Source organism: Echiichthys vipera, assembly GCF_963691815.1.
Source record: "Echiichthys vipera genome assembly, chromosome: 5".
Classification (NCBI taxonomy): domain Eukaryota; kingdom Metazoa; phylum Chordata; class Actinopteri; order Perciformes; family Trachinidae; genus Echiichthys; species Echiichthys vipera.
Window position 1 is genome coordinate 31,666,577 of NC_139830.1, and position 17,003 is coordinate 31,683,579.

Sequence of the window (17,003 nt, forward strand, 5' to 3'; positions counted from 1 at the left end):
GTAGCATGTTGAGGCAAGTCAAACATGCTCCTTTTTGTTCGGCTCCACTGTTGCATGTAGATTGTACACTGCCCACTAGGTATACAAGTATTTGTTCTTGAGAGCCAAGAGCCCTGTACTGGTTAGTGCTGGTGATTGGACTGCATTAGAATAATACAAACTGTTTCTGTTATTTTGTCCTCTTGGTGGACAAAACGCAATAAAAGCCTTTCTGGTAGAGTCCCAACAGAAATTTAACAGTATAGTCTTCACAAATGTAACATTTATTGCATGTATATTACATCAGTTGATGTTATTATTATTGTTATTGTTATTATTATTATTATTATTATTATTATCTTCTCTAGAATAGAATCTAGAGTAGAATTTAAAATCCTTCTCCTTACCTACAAAGCTCTTATTGGTCAGGCTCTGTTGTATCTTAAAGAGCTCATAGTACCGTAATACCCGACTAGATCGCTGCGCTCTGAGAATGCAGGGCTACTTGTCGTTCCTAGAGTCTCCAAAAGTAGAATGGGAGGCAGAGCCTTCAGCTATCAAGCTCCTCTCCTCTGGAACCAACTCCCAAGTGTTATTCGGGAGGCAGAGACTGTCCCCATATTTAGGAGTAAACTTAAAACTTTCCTCTTTGATAAAGCTTATAGCTAGGGCTTACGAACCCTTAGCTATGTTGTTATTGGCATTTAATTTCTCTTAGAGCCTGCATGTACGGGGCCTAAGCTGATTTTGTTCTGCTTCATGATGCTGCTATAGGCCTAGTCTGCCGGGGGATAATCCTGTTCCTGATCCTCTGAGCTTCTCTCCTCTCTGTCTGTATCATTCATGTCTCATTAATGCATGTTACTAATTCAACTTCTTCCCCGGAATTGTTTGTGCTTTGTAGTCTCGCAGGTCTCTGCTGATCGTGGTGGTGCCTGCTGCCGTGGTCCTGCATGACGCTTCCTGCTACTACTATAACTATTAGTCATATATAGTATCATTAATCTTATAAATTATAACATTTGTATTCATAAAAACATCATCAGTAATATATCTCATTGTATCACAGCTGTTATTGCCACTACTCATCATTGATCATGTTTGCCACCATAATTATTATCATTGTCATATTACTTAGCTGTGCTTGTTTCTACTATTCTGCTATATTGAGATAACTTTTGTTATGAATTGGCACTGTAAATAAAATTGAATTGAATTTAATAGTATTTTATAGGTTCCCTCCGTCTCATATACTGTACTGAGAAGTGTCGAACTCTTACCCTGGCGCAGAGCATTGAGCTGAAGGGTCATTAGTTCACCCAGTTGTCTGTCTCTGTCCGTCATAAACTCAACACCCAGTCCTTCCCAATTTAAACTTTCTCAATTCTCAGTTGATCTAATGCTCCTCTGCAAAAAGCAAGAGGCAGACATTTTTCCTCACATGCCTAATGAATGGTGAAGTGAGCACTAATGTCTGATATCTCTTGCAGCCTATTACCTTGCAGCGTAAGAGTAAATTGATTTTTGCTTAATTAATGAAGGAGGATAAGCCACAGCGAGTGACATCAGAGGTGTGCCACTGCTTCTGGGATATGTTTTAGACAAAGACAATGGAGATGATTTAGTGTACATGCATTGTTAAAGACATGCAAATCTTTAGTCTATTTTTTATTTCATCTAGCAGGTTTTACATACACACTCGAAAGCTAAACCAAGACTGTAATGAACAAAGTGTTTAGAGATCGTGTCACTGGTCTTATTCGCCATTACATTATGAGAACACGCACATTTAATTCTCATGTCAAGAGGAGAGCTGATCCAGACTGCCAGATTTTAATGTCCTCATCATGTAACGACCGATGTAAGTAATGTGACAATCTTCCAGATATCTCATGCATTGGCAGTCAGTCAGCTGGAAGTTCCTACCTTTAGTGGCTCCTGCTGCCCCCAAGTGGTAAACGGCCCCCAAGATGAGCCAAAGGGCCTTCTGCTCTTCACCAGAGATGCCCAGCACCTTCATGGCTGCCTGTAGCTTAGTGAACTGCTGCAAGGCTCGCTGCTTGTCCTCAGGCTGAGGAAATGATCACATGCACATTTAGAGATCCCTGGCAGGAAACGGCTAATTGCATATTCCATCTCTAAATACCATAGAGGTATTATGTATGTATCTGCAATATTAGCCTATTGCAGAGAAATCGTTGTATATGTCAGCCGATAAATGAGGAGAAATTGTATAGAAATTTGAAACAGGGTCACAGGAGTATATTAATTGCAAAAAAGTAACCTTATCCAAAATGTGTATTAATGTTATGGGTTGTGTAAAGAAAATGTATTTCTTCAGGTATATTTTTATACGATTTTATTTTTATTGAAATCTTAATACTGGTATGGGCCTAATAAATCCTGTATGGCTCGGACTGTAATATAGGGCTCAGCAGAATGCCTAAAGAAAAGTTAAACCATCTAGTGTGATTACCTTAGACTGTGGGAGGATCCCAAAAGCGCTGTTCTCAGCCAGGTGGTTAAAGTGCAGCTCCGTTCTGGAAGAGAGGAGGACAGAGGTAAGACACTGGGATCGGCCTCGAGGGGTTGTTGTCCATGTTGAATTTCAACAACACTGTCTCCTTTTAAGATGATTTTTTTGGCCTGTTTCTACCTTTATTTAGCTGGAGGTTTGACAGGAAATGAGGAAGAGAGAAAGAGGGGGCGACCTTCAGCAAAGGGCTGCAGGTTGGAATCGAACCCAGGCCGCTGCAGCGAGGACTTGCAGCCTCTGTAAATGGGTCACCTGCTCTAACCACTGATCCCCAGGGCAGCCTCATAACACTATCTTTTGATTCAGTCAACACCCTACCAGCCATATCTGACACTAAATGAAAATGATTAAAAAGCAGAAATCTAATTTTGCTGCTCATTAAAATAAAGTGCATTAACTGCGTGTTGATGATATAGGGAATAGTGAGCAGGCAAACAAGGGAGTGATTTTAGACACATTGCACCTCCCATTTACACCATTTTCTGTTTTTTTTTTAGTATTATTTTTCAGGCAAATGACATCGAACATGTTTAAATCAATCTTAATGAGACCAACAGGCAACAGCTAGATCAGCTAACAGTAAGACCCACTGACCACAACACCATGACTTCTCTCCTGGTTGTCAACACTAACTTACGGAAACATAATGCAATCACCTGAGAAGTCTTTCTAGATCAATTAGATAATTATCTCAAAAAAGCATTAAAGCTGTTTTTAGGTGCACCCCCCTGCTTGTTAAGAATCGTTCATAAATTCAACATGTATTTATTGTAGTGCTATGACCATGGCTGTGTTCTTACGTATGTATCAAAATCACTGATTTAACCATGCAATAGCCTCAGCAAGGCTTAATAACAACATGTGGCTACTGACTGAACTCTCATAAATAGAGCATGAAAACTTGTGTCAGAATTCTGAGATAATTATCTCATTTAATTCAGAAAAAGAAGAAAATAACAAAACAAAACTGATCCAACTTGGTGAGTTGTGGAGAACAATTTAAAAATCTAAATCATGAACCTGTATTTTTAAAAAACCCTTGTTTTTATCAAACATCACAACAATATGCGTAACTTTGGGAAAAAATAAGCCTTCAAAGTTATGCTATTTAAATGCTGTAATTTTGTTGACAAAGAGGTGGTAGAGGAGTCACCTCAGGCTGCTGTCGGCTCCGGCCATCATGTAGTAAAAGACGTTGAAGGTGGACTCTGCCTCAGGTCGTTTGCTCACCCTCAGTTTCTCCAGCAGCATCGTCTAAGCAAGAGGAGACAACATTAGCTGCACAGCTCTGCTGGATATACTCTAAGTCATTCTGCAAACTTTAATCTCTCAAAGAATGACTTGATATACAAACTGTTGCCTCTTAAGATAACATAGATACACACGTTTCCATTCTGAGTATAAAGCGTACTTGTGGTTGCGCGTTTGTGTGTGTGTTTGTGTGTGTGTGCGTGTGCCTGTGCGTGTGCGTGTGCGTGTTACCTGGATGGAGGCGGAGGCCACCTGCCCAGCCTGGTCAAAGTCGAGGGACACTACATGGGAGAAGCGGCTGGCGTTGGTGTTCATGGAGGTGGAGCTGTTGCCAAAAGCCTCCAGGATGGTGTAGACTGCCTGCCACTTCTCAGCTGTGTCACAAAGAAAATATTAAATAATATATCTAATAAAAAGGCCCTCCTGTTCCTGTTGTCTGCATGCGACTGAGCCTAATGTTTTACATGACATCAGAGACAACCATGTAAGTCTGCAACCGACACAGTACTGACCGTGGACTACTGACAGAACAGCAAGCTCACAACAAAACTAGCTCTGGGAGCATGTGGTATGAATGTCTAGAATTTTGCTGCTCTATGCCAGGCCCTGACCACCCCAAGTCGATTGAAACATTTGCTAAGTTGCTTCTATTTATGTTTGTAGTAATGTTTGTAAGATGTCCTTGGGTGACTTGAAAGGGGCGAACAAATAAAATGTATTATTATTAGTTGAAAAAAGTGTAATAGAGCCCACAAACCAATGGGTGACTTCACTGTAGCGAGGCCCATCTCTTTTATACAGTCCATGCAGTGGACAGGTGGTTAGGTGATTGCTCCTGGTGTTTTGCAACCAGTAAAACATGCTCTGTCTGATCAGGGTCTAGGTGAGCACAAACTGTAGTCGGTGGCTGTGTTTCTGCAGATTCAAAATGAAGTGAATCAGTGTCAATTGTTGAGAGAATTGATTCGGCTAAATTCAAGAGGCTGTGAGTTGGAAAACAAACACGTTGTAGCAGGTAAGACTATTTTTTTTATTCATTGAGCTCTTTAGCAGACACTAATTTGTTTTTTGTTATTGATTATCGTCTTAAATCCATCCTGTTGATCTTCCAGTCTCCCTTTTTGAATGATAGTACAGACTACCACCGCCTGCTGGGATGGAGAGTTATTTCCTCTCTTGCAGGTGCAGAACGTACTGAACGTGCTAAGTGGCCATCAGATGTAGTCTTTGCGGTGTTCTTTAGCGCAATGTAATGCAACAGTCGGCCTTTATCGCAACTAGAAGTCGGCTTGGTTTGTCCCTGAAATTCATTAACACCTTGACCACTTCTGATTTACGCTTTTACACTTCCAGAATTCCACTTTACTGTAATGTGGGCCATGTTATCATAATTTTGGATATATATAAAGTACATATATATATATATACAAAGCCAACAATACATTTTTCACACAAACTGAATGTTATTAAAGATTCCTTTTGCCTTTTTATGTCTGTCATACTTAAGGCACTTGAAGACCTAGCCTCTTTAAACGGGCCGCCCGCTCGCTCACCTGCTAGAGTCAACTTTGACCTTACTGTGCTTGCCATAGTTGAGCACACAGTTTTCCTGTACGGTAGAGATTATAAGTGACTTTTCTGGGGTGTTCAGTTTCAATTTTACCTTCAAAAATAAAGTGGTTAAGATAAACTGTATGCTTTTTTATGTATGTGGGTGCCATATTATATTCACACTTATACTTTGTAGTATAAGTATATATAGTATATATAAGCAGTGTAGTTCTGCCTTTTTGACCAGAAAATAATTCTTTCATCAGTTCCTAAAGTGATACAACACTGTACAAATTCATATGAAAGTCTGTACAACCACATGTCAGAGATCTTCCACAGCTGCTGTTCGTCTCTTTGTGTGTTTTTTGGGTTGACTCTGCTAGCCTCAATTCTGTCTGTCTGCAGGCTCACCCGAAAAGATTTTGCCTGTGCTGCCCGCAATGGACACCAGGTACTGGACCAGGTGCTGGCAGTTGGTGGTCTTGCCGCTGCCGGATTTGCCCAGCAGCACAATGGACTGATCCTGCCGGGTGGTGAGCAGGTTGCGGTAGGCAGACTGGGCCACAGAGTAGATATGAGGTGCAGAGTCCTCACGGCGACAGCCTTTGAACATGTGCATCACCTGATGGGGGAAGAAGAAGATACATACAGCAGGGAAGGAGGACAGCACAAGGACAACAGAAGCAGAAAGGTATTAAACTAAGAGCCGAACAACATATTTCTGCCGGTTATTCAACTAGTTGTGACAATCATCAAGCTTGGCAGATGGTCTGCACGCTTTTTCAACATATGATGCCAGGTAGTTTTTCAATACTCGGTTCTATTTCATCCTTACTGACCGCCAGAGGCAGTGCTACACACTGGATATCTTCTGTCTTGTGCATGCGCAGCGCAGGTCAAGTATTAATATCAAAAGAATCATGTGACCTCAGATGACCCCCTGCTCAGGTATAAGTTCCGGTGTCATCCACGAGATCATTTCCTTTTCATCTTCTCGCTATGCAGCTTAACTAGAGTTAACTTACTGCAGTAGCATTAGCATAAGGACGCTCCTGTTTGCGGCCATCCCCAGCGTGATGACATCAATTGGCAAGTATGATTGACACGCTAACAGGATTATATCAGAACGTTACTGTGTCAGCAGAGGAAGTGTTCTCGCTCTCCTCTCTGATTATAGTGGCTAAGGCCTTGGCCACACGAGAACGCGTTTTCCTATAAATGCACATTTTTAATACCGGTTAGGCCGACCAGAGCCTGAAAACGGTCTTTTCCGTAACCAGGTCCCAGAGTGGAAATATTTGAGAACGCCACCCGTGGCGTTGTTGTCTGGATGGCGAAGACGCATACTTTGTTAACAATGCAGTCATCTCCACACCTCGGACCTCTAACCCCCGCGGCGTCACATAACAACAACAGTGCTGCTGCATGGAGAGAGACACGGACCGACAGACTTAACTGGACTCTGAGCCACATGCATGGGAATGAATTAGGCCGACCATACATTTCTCCCTTTTCCCTGATGGTCTGAATAAGACGCTAAATTGGTCGCTAGTAACTTTTTATAAATAAAGTTGCCAAGAAGGTCGCAAAAAGTAGCGAGACAGTGCCCGCCTGTGAGTACTTTGGGACGGGGAAGGGGCTCACAGCTGCACCATCTGCTTGTTGAGGACACTAACTGCAGAGTGATTGGTGCATCAGAGTCCAAAACACAACAAAAGTCTCCACGAACACCAGAAAATGTGGACACATTTCTCTCTAGGATGGAGGAGGATTTGGGAAGTCTCCAGATTTGGCAACAAACTCTCCGGTGTTTGTATTATGATTCTACACAACAGCGGAGCTCCGTTTCTTCTTCTCTGTGTCGGTGTAGTTCTCTGGCAGTTACAGCGCCACACCCAGGTCTTCCTCCACCACTGGGCCTTCTTCCTCTGTGCCGTCTTTGCTTTCTGCAACATTGGGTCCATCAGCTCTGTGGTTTTCGACCTGGCTTTTGGTCCCTCTTTTTTCACCTGCCAAGGCAGTGCAAGGTTGCGGTTGGCCCTTCTGCCCACACTTTCACTTCCCCTGGTGGATTCGAAAATCCCTGTATGTGGTCACTTTCTCCCATCCGCATACACACTTCCGGAGGGTCTTCTCCTCATTTCCTGGAGTTCTGGTGTTAGTCGCTTTGTCTGTTTCCATTGCTATCATTGCCGTGTTGTCCGTCCTATTAGGCCCATCTTTCACCCCGCCTCTCGGAGGGCCTGCGGGTTGTATTCTCTTAGGAAGTACATTCGCAGGTATTTCTTCTTCAGGAAATTCTTCGTATTTATGGTTGGGTGTCCCTCCTCTGAGGTACTAGTGGGTTGGGTAACTAGCCGCCCAATCCCGCTATTGTATAACACTACAGCGACATAGGAGTGCATATATTGCCTTTAATTTATCAATGTAAATAGTAGTAATAGGCCTAAAAGTATAACAACCTTGTCAATAAACTATCCTTATTAAATCAACGTACATTATAGTTACTTATAGTTACTGTAATAAAGTTAGAGGCTGTATTTTCTTTCCATGCTACTTTATTACTCTACCCTACTACAAATCAGCGGAAATATTCTACTTTTTACTCTACTACATTTATCTGATTACTTAAGTTACTATTTACTTTCCCAGGCTTACAAGCACATATGAAGCATTAGTTTATTAATCAAATCCTTTAATAACAAAACTTAATGGACTGTAAATGAGTATTTTTTACAGTTCAGTGGGAAAGTGGTGTTGAAGTTAGCATGATTTTTCTTAAAATGCCTTGTCAAGTTATACTCTTTACACACCGATATGGTTGCAGAGTAAACACAGGCTTCACGGTGACAGTTATAAACTAATACTTCACGGTCCATTCTGTGGTGAATTGTTTTCTTTTTCAACCTTTCCTTGTTTCAAAGTAGAAAGGCATATTGCAGTGGTGATTTAACCATGGATTTAACCAGACTGAAACGACTGCAAGAACAAGAACAAGAACAGAGCGGAGCATGGCAAGCTGTTGCCAAGACAATTCAGAAACTCACAAAGAAGAGCGTAGCAGGAGTTTGGAGCCAGAGCTTTGTGGCCGCACGCCTACAGGGAGTGCCTGGAGCAAGTCTCCCAGCGCGCCTTCTACTCAAAGGGCCAGTAAATATTCCCCTGCAAGCCGGATCTGGGGGCAATTGAATAGCCTTGTCATGCCTCTCCAAAATATCTTCTGATCCTACCAATGTTTCTGAGAGTGCTTCATTCGACCACAGACTTCTTCAAGTGGGCCCCCTTCTGGCCTGCTAGGACATGGTTTTCACTGCTGGCCAGACTGTGCTGTGGGTTGCTCTAAGGGCCTCCCTGACAGGACAGACCTCTTGTCTCAGATGGGGGATTGGATATTCCATCCCACTCTTGCAGCCTTCAGCTATGAGGGTTCGGCTGCTGGTGGGCCAGACTCAATGCCACAATCCTGTCGACATATCTGCAGTCTGTCTAACCTCTACTTAAAGGAGCATCTGGGATCGCATCCCGAGAGCCCTTGCGGCTCCTGCATGGGATCTTCCCTCAGTGTTGGATGCCCTTTGCCTCCCTTTGAGCCTGGGCACAGGAAGAACTGAGGTGGTTGTCAGCCAAAACCGCATCACCTCAGTAAACATGTATGTGAGCTACATGCCTCATCTGTGACTGATTCATGTTGAGGTAGGACTTGGATGGATCCGCTGTCATGCAGTGGCCAAATACAGGCTGTTATGCCCAGTCTGGGCCCTTACAACCTACATTGAAGCTAACACGTGCATGCAGTGGTTAGAACAACTGTCTATTACGATGATCCTTGGAAGGGCTGTGCTCTTTCAGAACCACGCCTGTCCCACTGGATCATGGTCATTCTTGCGGGAAGCATGGACAATGACCGTTTTTACCATTATGGGTAGTGTTCCACCCTTATTGGAGTGTCACTTCATTTTGGGAAACCCTGGGGGAAGAGCCTGTGGAGTTCATATGTGCCACGGCCTTATGATGTTGCCAAGAATATTCTCCAGGGACTACAGAGTGAACGTTCCCACTCTATATTCATTGGGTGTGGTTCTTTGACTCTGCCCATATGTGGTAGGATTTAGGATTTCACGTGACTCTGTTGTTATGAGTCATCCAATGTTAAGCAATGCCTCTGGCAGTCAATAAGGATGAAATGTAACAAAAGTTACAAATGTAATTACGGTTTTATGAATTCTGGATGACGGCCAGAGTTGCAGGTCACTCAGAATCTTGTGAACTGCAACAAGATTCAGTAGGAAATGATCTTGTGGATGACACCGGAACTTGGTCATCCAAGGTCACATATGTCTTTGTTGATATTAATACTCAACCTGCGCAAACACAACACAGAAGCTATCCAGTGTTAAGCACTGTCTCTGGTGGTCATCTATGATTCATAGAACTGTAGTTACATTCTTAACTTTTCGTTCTCATTTCTCATCCAAGAAAACCTGGGAAATGTCTTATTAAATTACATTGTAAAACTGCCCAAATAATATTGTGTGTTCTTTATTCTTTCTCTTTTTCTTTTATGCATTCACTTTTAGCTGAGAGCAACTTGTCCCCTTTAATGTGCCATTGATATGAAACGTGAACATGTCATTCAAAAATGAATGGCCTCAGTCATCAGTCCTAAACTTACCTTCTCAGAATACATGGAGGGTGTGCTCAGGGGGTTGATGACTACCATATTGGGTCCAGCGTAGGTGTGGATGAGGTTGCCTCCATAGCGCTGCCTCAGGCAATGCATCACACTGGATTCATTCAGATAGAGCAGTGAAGCCAGGTCCTCTGACCGGTTGTATGATGTAGGGTTGGCCTGCACATTGAGAGAGAGATGACAATGATGGCGTTTCTCTAGTTACAGCAGCCTCTTTCACACACAGATAATAACAGCGAAGCAATGAAGGTCCTCCGTTACAGTGGGTGTTGTTGGGTGTACAAAAAAAAAAGTCTGTTGAGTGTCTAGAGTACCTACATCTCCCTCCTTGAAAGAAGCACTTATTTTATGTTTTGTTTTTGTCAACAAATCCCATGTGCAGACCCAAACCAAAACTGTGTGAGTCAGTCTCTCAGTACTGTCTGACTTCCCTGCTCAGTCTGTGACTCTGCTTCAAGGTTCCTAGCCTGGCATCATCAGACTCGCAAATGCATAATAGTCTGGGACCTCTCAGTTCATTTTCGATTTCCAACGGGAATTATCAGCAGTACAGAGTAAAATGCTGCTGAATAGGATAGACCTATGTAGGACTTGATAAGAAGTGCTCCATGTGAGTCCTCTGTGTCTGCTTTTCTGCTCAGTGTCACAGGAAGGGAGCGGGAGAGAAGACGTTTTTATACTTGTTTCAATATGAGATAAGGTGTGTTTTACAACCTCAAACCCTCCTAGGGTAATTAAAACCCAGAACTTTAGGATGGATGACCCTTTTATCCTAAATCAACGTCAAATCTGACCGCAATTCGAACTGGAGGGTCGGTCTCTGTTCTGGAGACAGAGGGAATTTCAGTGATAAGGACTTTGTCTGAAAGTCTGAAAAACAGTTAAAGTTTGATGTTTCATCGCATTATTTGTATCTTGTTGTGATTATGTTTATGTGGTTTCAGAAGTGCAAAGTCTCTGTCTAATTCCTGAAATATTCTGTGTTTTAATAATACTCCCCTTCACTCAGAAGGGGTATCTGTTAAAACTGCCTGCCTAAAGATTTTGGTTAAATTGGATATCAGAAAGATTAATAACGGAAAATCCACCAGAGATAGTTTAATCTGTCTTGTTAAATTCTGGCATATAAAGCAGTTAATTCGCTCAGAACTAGAGGGTTGGGTTATGCCAAGACCCCCCCCCCCCCCCCCCCCTTTTCGTTCATCCGTGAGATAAAGGAACAGACAGAGGTGTCCTTCACTCTGCTTCACTCTACTTCATCTTAACTGCATCTCTCTCCTCTCTGCGCCTCTTCTTCCCCTCTTGCACTTCCTGCGTTTAGTATTCTTTTGTTTCTTTTGTTCAACTTTTGTTATCCAAAAGCTCGCAGACGTTACTTTATATTCGCTTTAATCTATTTTTATCACGCAACTTTATAAGTTTTCTTCGCCACGTTTTCATCTTTTATAAGTATAGTAAAACCCCTCGTGCTGTCTTTGCCTTTTTGTCCGACCGACAAATTGCATCAGACTCTAGTTCAGAACTGGTCAGAATTTTGGTCAACCCACAAACAACCTCCAGAGGCAAGCCACGTGTAGAGCAGAAGCCACCTGAAGAGCTGAATCCAAGCCGGGACGGGAGCAGACAAGACCCGCCGATGCAACTGCACAGCTGACCCAGTCTACAGACCAGAGCTCAGGTCCGCCAAATACCGGGACTCGGACCTACGGAACCTGCATCGGTACTGTTAGACGCCAGGGCGACTGTAATATCGACGGCAAAGTAAGGTTGGCCTTTTAATACAACTCCTGGTTGAAACGTTGGTCATAATTCAATTCTGATCCGAGTTCTGTTGACAGGCTAACTAGAGCCAGTTTAAGTCCGCCAGTAATATTATAAACCAGCCCCATAGGTCTGAATCACTCTGGTCTGAATCACTTTTTTATATCCACATTTAACCCTTTTTCACTTCTCTATTTAGTGTTGCACTATCCTGTATTCTCCTTGCTAGGTAGTCTTGTTGTTTATAACTTTACGTCGTTGTGAGAGTCTTCCGTTCTGTACAGAAAGTGTTGGTCCCTGATAAGGCTGTGGTACGAACGAGACTGATAAAATTTAAACAATCAATTACTTTAAATGCTAACAGGTATTAAACCTTCACCAAAGTTTAATAAACATCCTGTCTTATTTTGGTGAGGTGCCCTACTTCAAGATAAATTAAATCCTAAATTTTAACGAGTCAAGTTATTCATATTTAATTTGGCTACTAATATATTCTAGCCATAATAAATGTAGGCTTACCCTCCTACACCTACAACCAATCAGAGCTAGGGCTGGGCAATATGACCAAAAATATCATATCACGATGTCGGTCATTTGTGGGTCCAGTGCTGCACAGTCACGCAGCGGTTAGTGAGTGATGTCATTTATGATTTATGATACAGGCATCTTATTAAAAAATATTGTTGTTATAAATGTGTTTTGTTTGTATCTTTTTAACAATAGCTATTTAAAACTGCAGGTTCACTTTTAAAGTGCTGTTTCAGACTGTTGGACTGACGGCACAGCTGTAATTAGTTGATAATTTATTAATTCCACTGAAACACTGCAACCTGTTTCAGAGTCAAATTAAATTCAGAGACAAAATAGTGCATTGGTTGCGGACTATATTCAGCAGAGGATGGAGCTCTATGGCACAGATAAAGAAGATACAGCAGGCTCTGATACACACACAACACTCCTTAGTAGAAACATTCACTGTTGGTTTCGGTCTGCACATGGGATTTGTTGACAATAAGACAAACATAGAATATCACCGGACTTATCTTTAAATGCTATGGAGGTCGGTAAGAAAGAGGTCTTCTTGGTTATCAGGTATGCTGTCCACTGAGAAGAAGAGCATTTGCGTGCCAGGAGTTTTATCCTACAGGTGTAAAGAGGGCTCTAACCGATCTTCCCCTTTTTTAGTGAAGTACTCTGATAGTTATTCAGAGATTTTTAAATAGACTATTAAACAGGGAGGTGAATGACATGGCTACTGATGTTTAGAGCCTAAACGTCAAAATCTGGTTGGTTTGTTCCATCTTCAGAGACTTTAGAAATGTTGTTTTAGGAAAAGCATTTTGGCCAAGTAAGCAAATATCCCATCATTCCTGCCGGCTGCCAGTGTTCTGTGGCCATCTGTGACAGCCTGACTCACACATGCAGAGTAGAGCCCTTTCATCCTGCACACAGACTGCTGGTGCAAGTTAACTTCAGGAGAGCTCTGCATCTATTATAACTTACTAAATATTCTCATCTAATCTAATCTATTTCTATTAGAATAGGAGTTTATCATCTTCATACTGGAGATCTATTTCTATTAGAATAGAAATAGATTAGAAGCAGATATGTGGCTTGACTGAGAGATCAGTTATGAATGTCAAAAACCTGTTAGATTTATATAATGTATAAAATAAAATATACAATTAATTGCAATTGCTAATACTTTGATACACTGAAAAACAGCAATCATCACATGAAACAGTCTTATGAATGACATCATTCATAATTCATAGTAAGTATGAAAAACTGTTGGTATGAATGAACAGTAAGTATGAAATTGCATATAGCAGCTTCTGAATGGGAACAGAGTCCTACTATTGTCCTGCCATTCATTTCCCATTTACCTTTTCTATGTCATCCTCGTCCACTTCCAGTATCGTCCCATCATGCTCCAGTTGGATTTTCACCTTGCCCTCTGGCAGGGAGCCGGCCTCTGTCTTTACTACGATGGCTGAGAAGAGAAAAGACAGCTATCAGCCTGTTGGAAGTGCTCAAACTGATTTGTTCATCTTAAGAGGCCACTAATAGGCAAAAACAAAGCATGAGGGGTTTATCATCTTCATACTGGAGACTATCAGAAGAATGGAACCACCGGCAACCATTAACTAACGTACTTCAACAAAAACGTTATTTTTGTGAAAATAACAGTGATCAAAATTAGAGAACCCTTTCAGATCCCTCCCACTTATTGGTGTTAATCTGCACCTGGTGACACTTGACTTCATTGTTGGACACACCCTATTTATCTGCAGCTCTCCTGGTTACTTTGCAAGATGGTGAGCTGCTCTAAGGAGACTGAAACCCTGAGAGAGCAGGTTGTCCAGATGAAGGCCAAAGGGATGACCCTCTCAGCCATCAGAGAGAGGTTGGCTGTTCCAAGTCCAGTGTTTCCCATACATAGACCAATGAGCTTTTGAAATATTGTTCCGTTTATTCATCTCTACATAGCACTCTTTCTCCCTGTCATTCACGCACATGCACACGCACGCACATGCGCACACACGCACGCGTATCTAGTAGTCTAGTAGTTAGTACAGCAGTTGTATAGCCACAACTTATAATCAAATTCTGAACAATAAAAAATAACAGTGTTTCAGAATAAATCAAGTATTAATAATTTGTTCTCTAATTTTGATCTCCAGCGTACAACTAAACCTAAAAAATGTGGTGATAAAATGTGGAGCTAAAAATGATTTCATATCACCACCAAAAGGGCAACAAGCGTCTCTGGGGGTCTATGGGACAGTGGGCTGGCCCGGATGCTCGGCTTCTGCATGATGATTGGATGAGCTGTCTGAGGCAGAATCCTTTTTTGATTGACAGCTAAATGAGCAAATCAGCGATCTTGAAGAAAAAACATCCAACGGAGCATTTTTCAGTTTTCAATTTTTTATTATGTTGTTCTGAACTGATCCGGAGACTTTACCGATCCCCAGCGACTTTGTCTTTGTTAAAAATGACTAGCGTTGTGTTTGGCAACTGTTGTTCTGTCACTCTGCGGTTTCTTGCCCAAACGAGCAGCAGCAGCTGTGGAGCTTCTCCCCCCATCACGATCACTCATACGTCACAGTAGCCTGGTGCAGCAGCTCCAGCTAGGCCAAGGCCGTTCAAGCAGCCAAGCTCTGCTGGCCATTGAGAGGACACTGGTCAAGTCCCTGGAAAAGACGCCTAGTTGGTACGACATGGTCACAGATAATTTTCTTGAAAAGGAACGAAGGGTAGAATTTACATATAAATGAACAAACACATTGATGATGTAGGCCGGTAAAATGAGCTTCCCCTCCTTGAAAGACCAGCAGCCACCACTACAGTTGATAAAGTGAAGTTCAAGTAGAAGCACTTGGGTAGAAGCTGTTTGTGGAGTGTATAGGGCTGGGCGATAAAACGGTAACGATATTCATCGTGATAGACACGTAATCAATATCAATGAAAAAATGTATTCCATAGGATGTTCGATAATTTGTTCTCTTTGTTGGAAGAAACCATAAGTTGCATGAACAAAGGCACACGCTCTCTGGTACCTAGGAACAAGGGAGTAACACACTAACAGCGCTAATGCTGCATTCACACCAAACACGATAGATGCGATTTGAGTGACAACTCTACATTGAAAATCAATGTAAATGGTGCAATGCCACGCAATACAGGCAGAGGCGGTGCGAATAGAGCGTCTGGCGCGACTGGCGCGTCTGAAGAGGAATGGAAAAGTGAAAATGGTAACAATGGGGTGGAGATGATATTTTTCATCAATATTTAGATCAGGGGTGCCCAATTCCAGTCCTCTAACACACCTGATTCTAATTTTTCAAACCTGTGATAAGCTTCAGCTGCTTGATAACGAGCAGAGAATTAGAATCAAGTGTGTTAGAGCAGAGAGAAACCTAAAACATGAAGGACAGTGGCCCTCCAGAACCGGAATTGGGTACCCCTGATTTAGAAAAGAGTATTGAACCAAACTAGATCAGCAGATACCCAATATTAAAGGACCAAAAAATAGTTTATCCAGACATCTTTAGTGTGTGTAAGAAACGTTCCAATGAGTTTGCAAAAGCAAGCAAAGATCCCAAATCTTCAACCGGGAAACTGAGATTCAACTTCTGTAGCAATCATGTGCATGATGAAAGCCAGAGAAACAGGGTCAGAGCGCTGGAGCCAGGACACGAGCCCACTGGATATTATTTCACTCCGTCATGAGTCACAACTGGTAGACCAACTGCTCTGCCCCAGTAAGAGACACCATGCTAATACTTTTCTCTGCTGTGTGTCTTTCTAAATATACACCAATAAACTAAGCATGTTAGGCATGGTGACTAATGCTCACAGCCCGTGGGACAATCATTATTTAAGTTAGAGAGGCTGAGCTTCTAAAAACAAACACATGACAGTACAACAACCCTTCAGTAGAACCAATTGGATTTTTTTAGTGGAACATCAGCAGTATTTATATTATATATACAGTAAATATACTCTGTGTGTGTGTGTGTGTGTGTGTGTGTGTGTGTGTGTATATATATATAAGGGGTGGAACGGTTGAAGAGACATGAATAAAGTTAAAAATATTGAACTTTTCAGGCGACATCGCACTGCAACAGCCAATCAGCATTGAGATTGCGGTAAGCGCCATCAAAGTTCTCAAGGAGACATCCAGGGGCTCACCAAAGCCACTGTTACTCTAGTCCTTGGGGGAAAACAGACTGGTCCTGTGGACAAAATATAATGGATAGCTCAGTCCATAGGTGACTTAGCCGGGAACCGGAGGGTTGCTGGTTCGAGTCCCTGTGTGGACCATGAATGCAGCGTGGACTGGTGGCTGGAGAGGTGCCAGTTCATCTCCTGGGCCCTGCCGAGGTGCTGTTGAGCAAGGAACTTAACCCCCAACTGCTCGGGGCGCCGGTCACTGGCAGCCCCCTCGCTCACACATCTCTCCATAATGCATGTATATAGGTCCTGTCTGTGCATGTGTGTGTATTTCAGGCCTGTGTGTGTGTAAAAAAAAATAATAATAGAGTGAAAATTGAATTTCCCCATTGCAGGACAAATAAAGGAATTCTTCTTCTTCTTCTATAAACTGTGAATGTGACGTGCATTTAGGCGTCTATCCTGCCGGAATATCCAGAAGAAGAAGAACGCCATCAGTGCAGAGCAAAGATGAGGAAACCGTGCAAATGTGAGAGAGCGGCGAAATACAAGCAT

General features: G+C 42.4%; 1 protein-coding gene across 12 annotated transcripts in view; it reads right to left on the reverse strand.

The window, feature by feature from the left end:
* The window catches only part of myo18ab (myosin XVIIIA b), a 199,368-nt gene that overhangs the window by 124,202 nt on the left and 58,163 nt on the right, over positions 1 to 17,003 (reverse strand). For all 12 annotated transcript variants that reach the window (XM_083914286.1, XM_083914285.1, XM_083914295.1 and 9 more), the window contains 7 exons: positions 13,655 to 13,761; positions 9,990 to 10,166; positions 5,729 to 5,939; positions 3,998 to 4,140; positions 3,669 to 3,769; positions 2,456 to 2,519; positions 1,906 to 2,050 (listed from right to left, as the gene is read on the reverse strand). In XM_083914286.1, the coding sequence (XP_083770412.1) occupies positions 1,906 to 2,050; positions 2,456 to 2,519; positions 3,669 to 3,769; positions 3,998 to 4,140; positions 5,729 to 5,939; positions 9,990 to 10,166; positions 13,655 to 13,761 (948 nt within the window). The remainder of the gene's footprint in view (positions 1 to 1,905; positions 2,051 to 2,455; positions 2,520 to 3,668; positions 3,770 to 3,997; positions 4,141 to 5,728; positions 5,940 to 9,989; positions 10,167 to 13,654; positions 13,762 to 17,003) is intronic.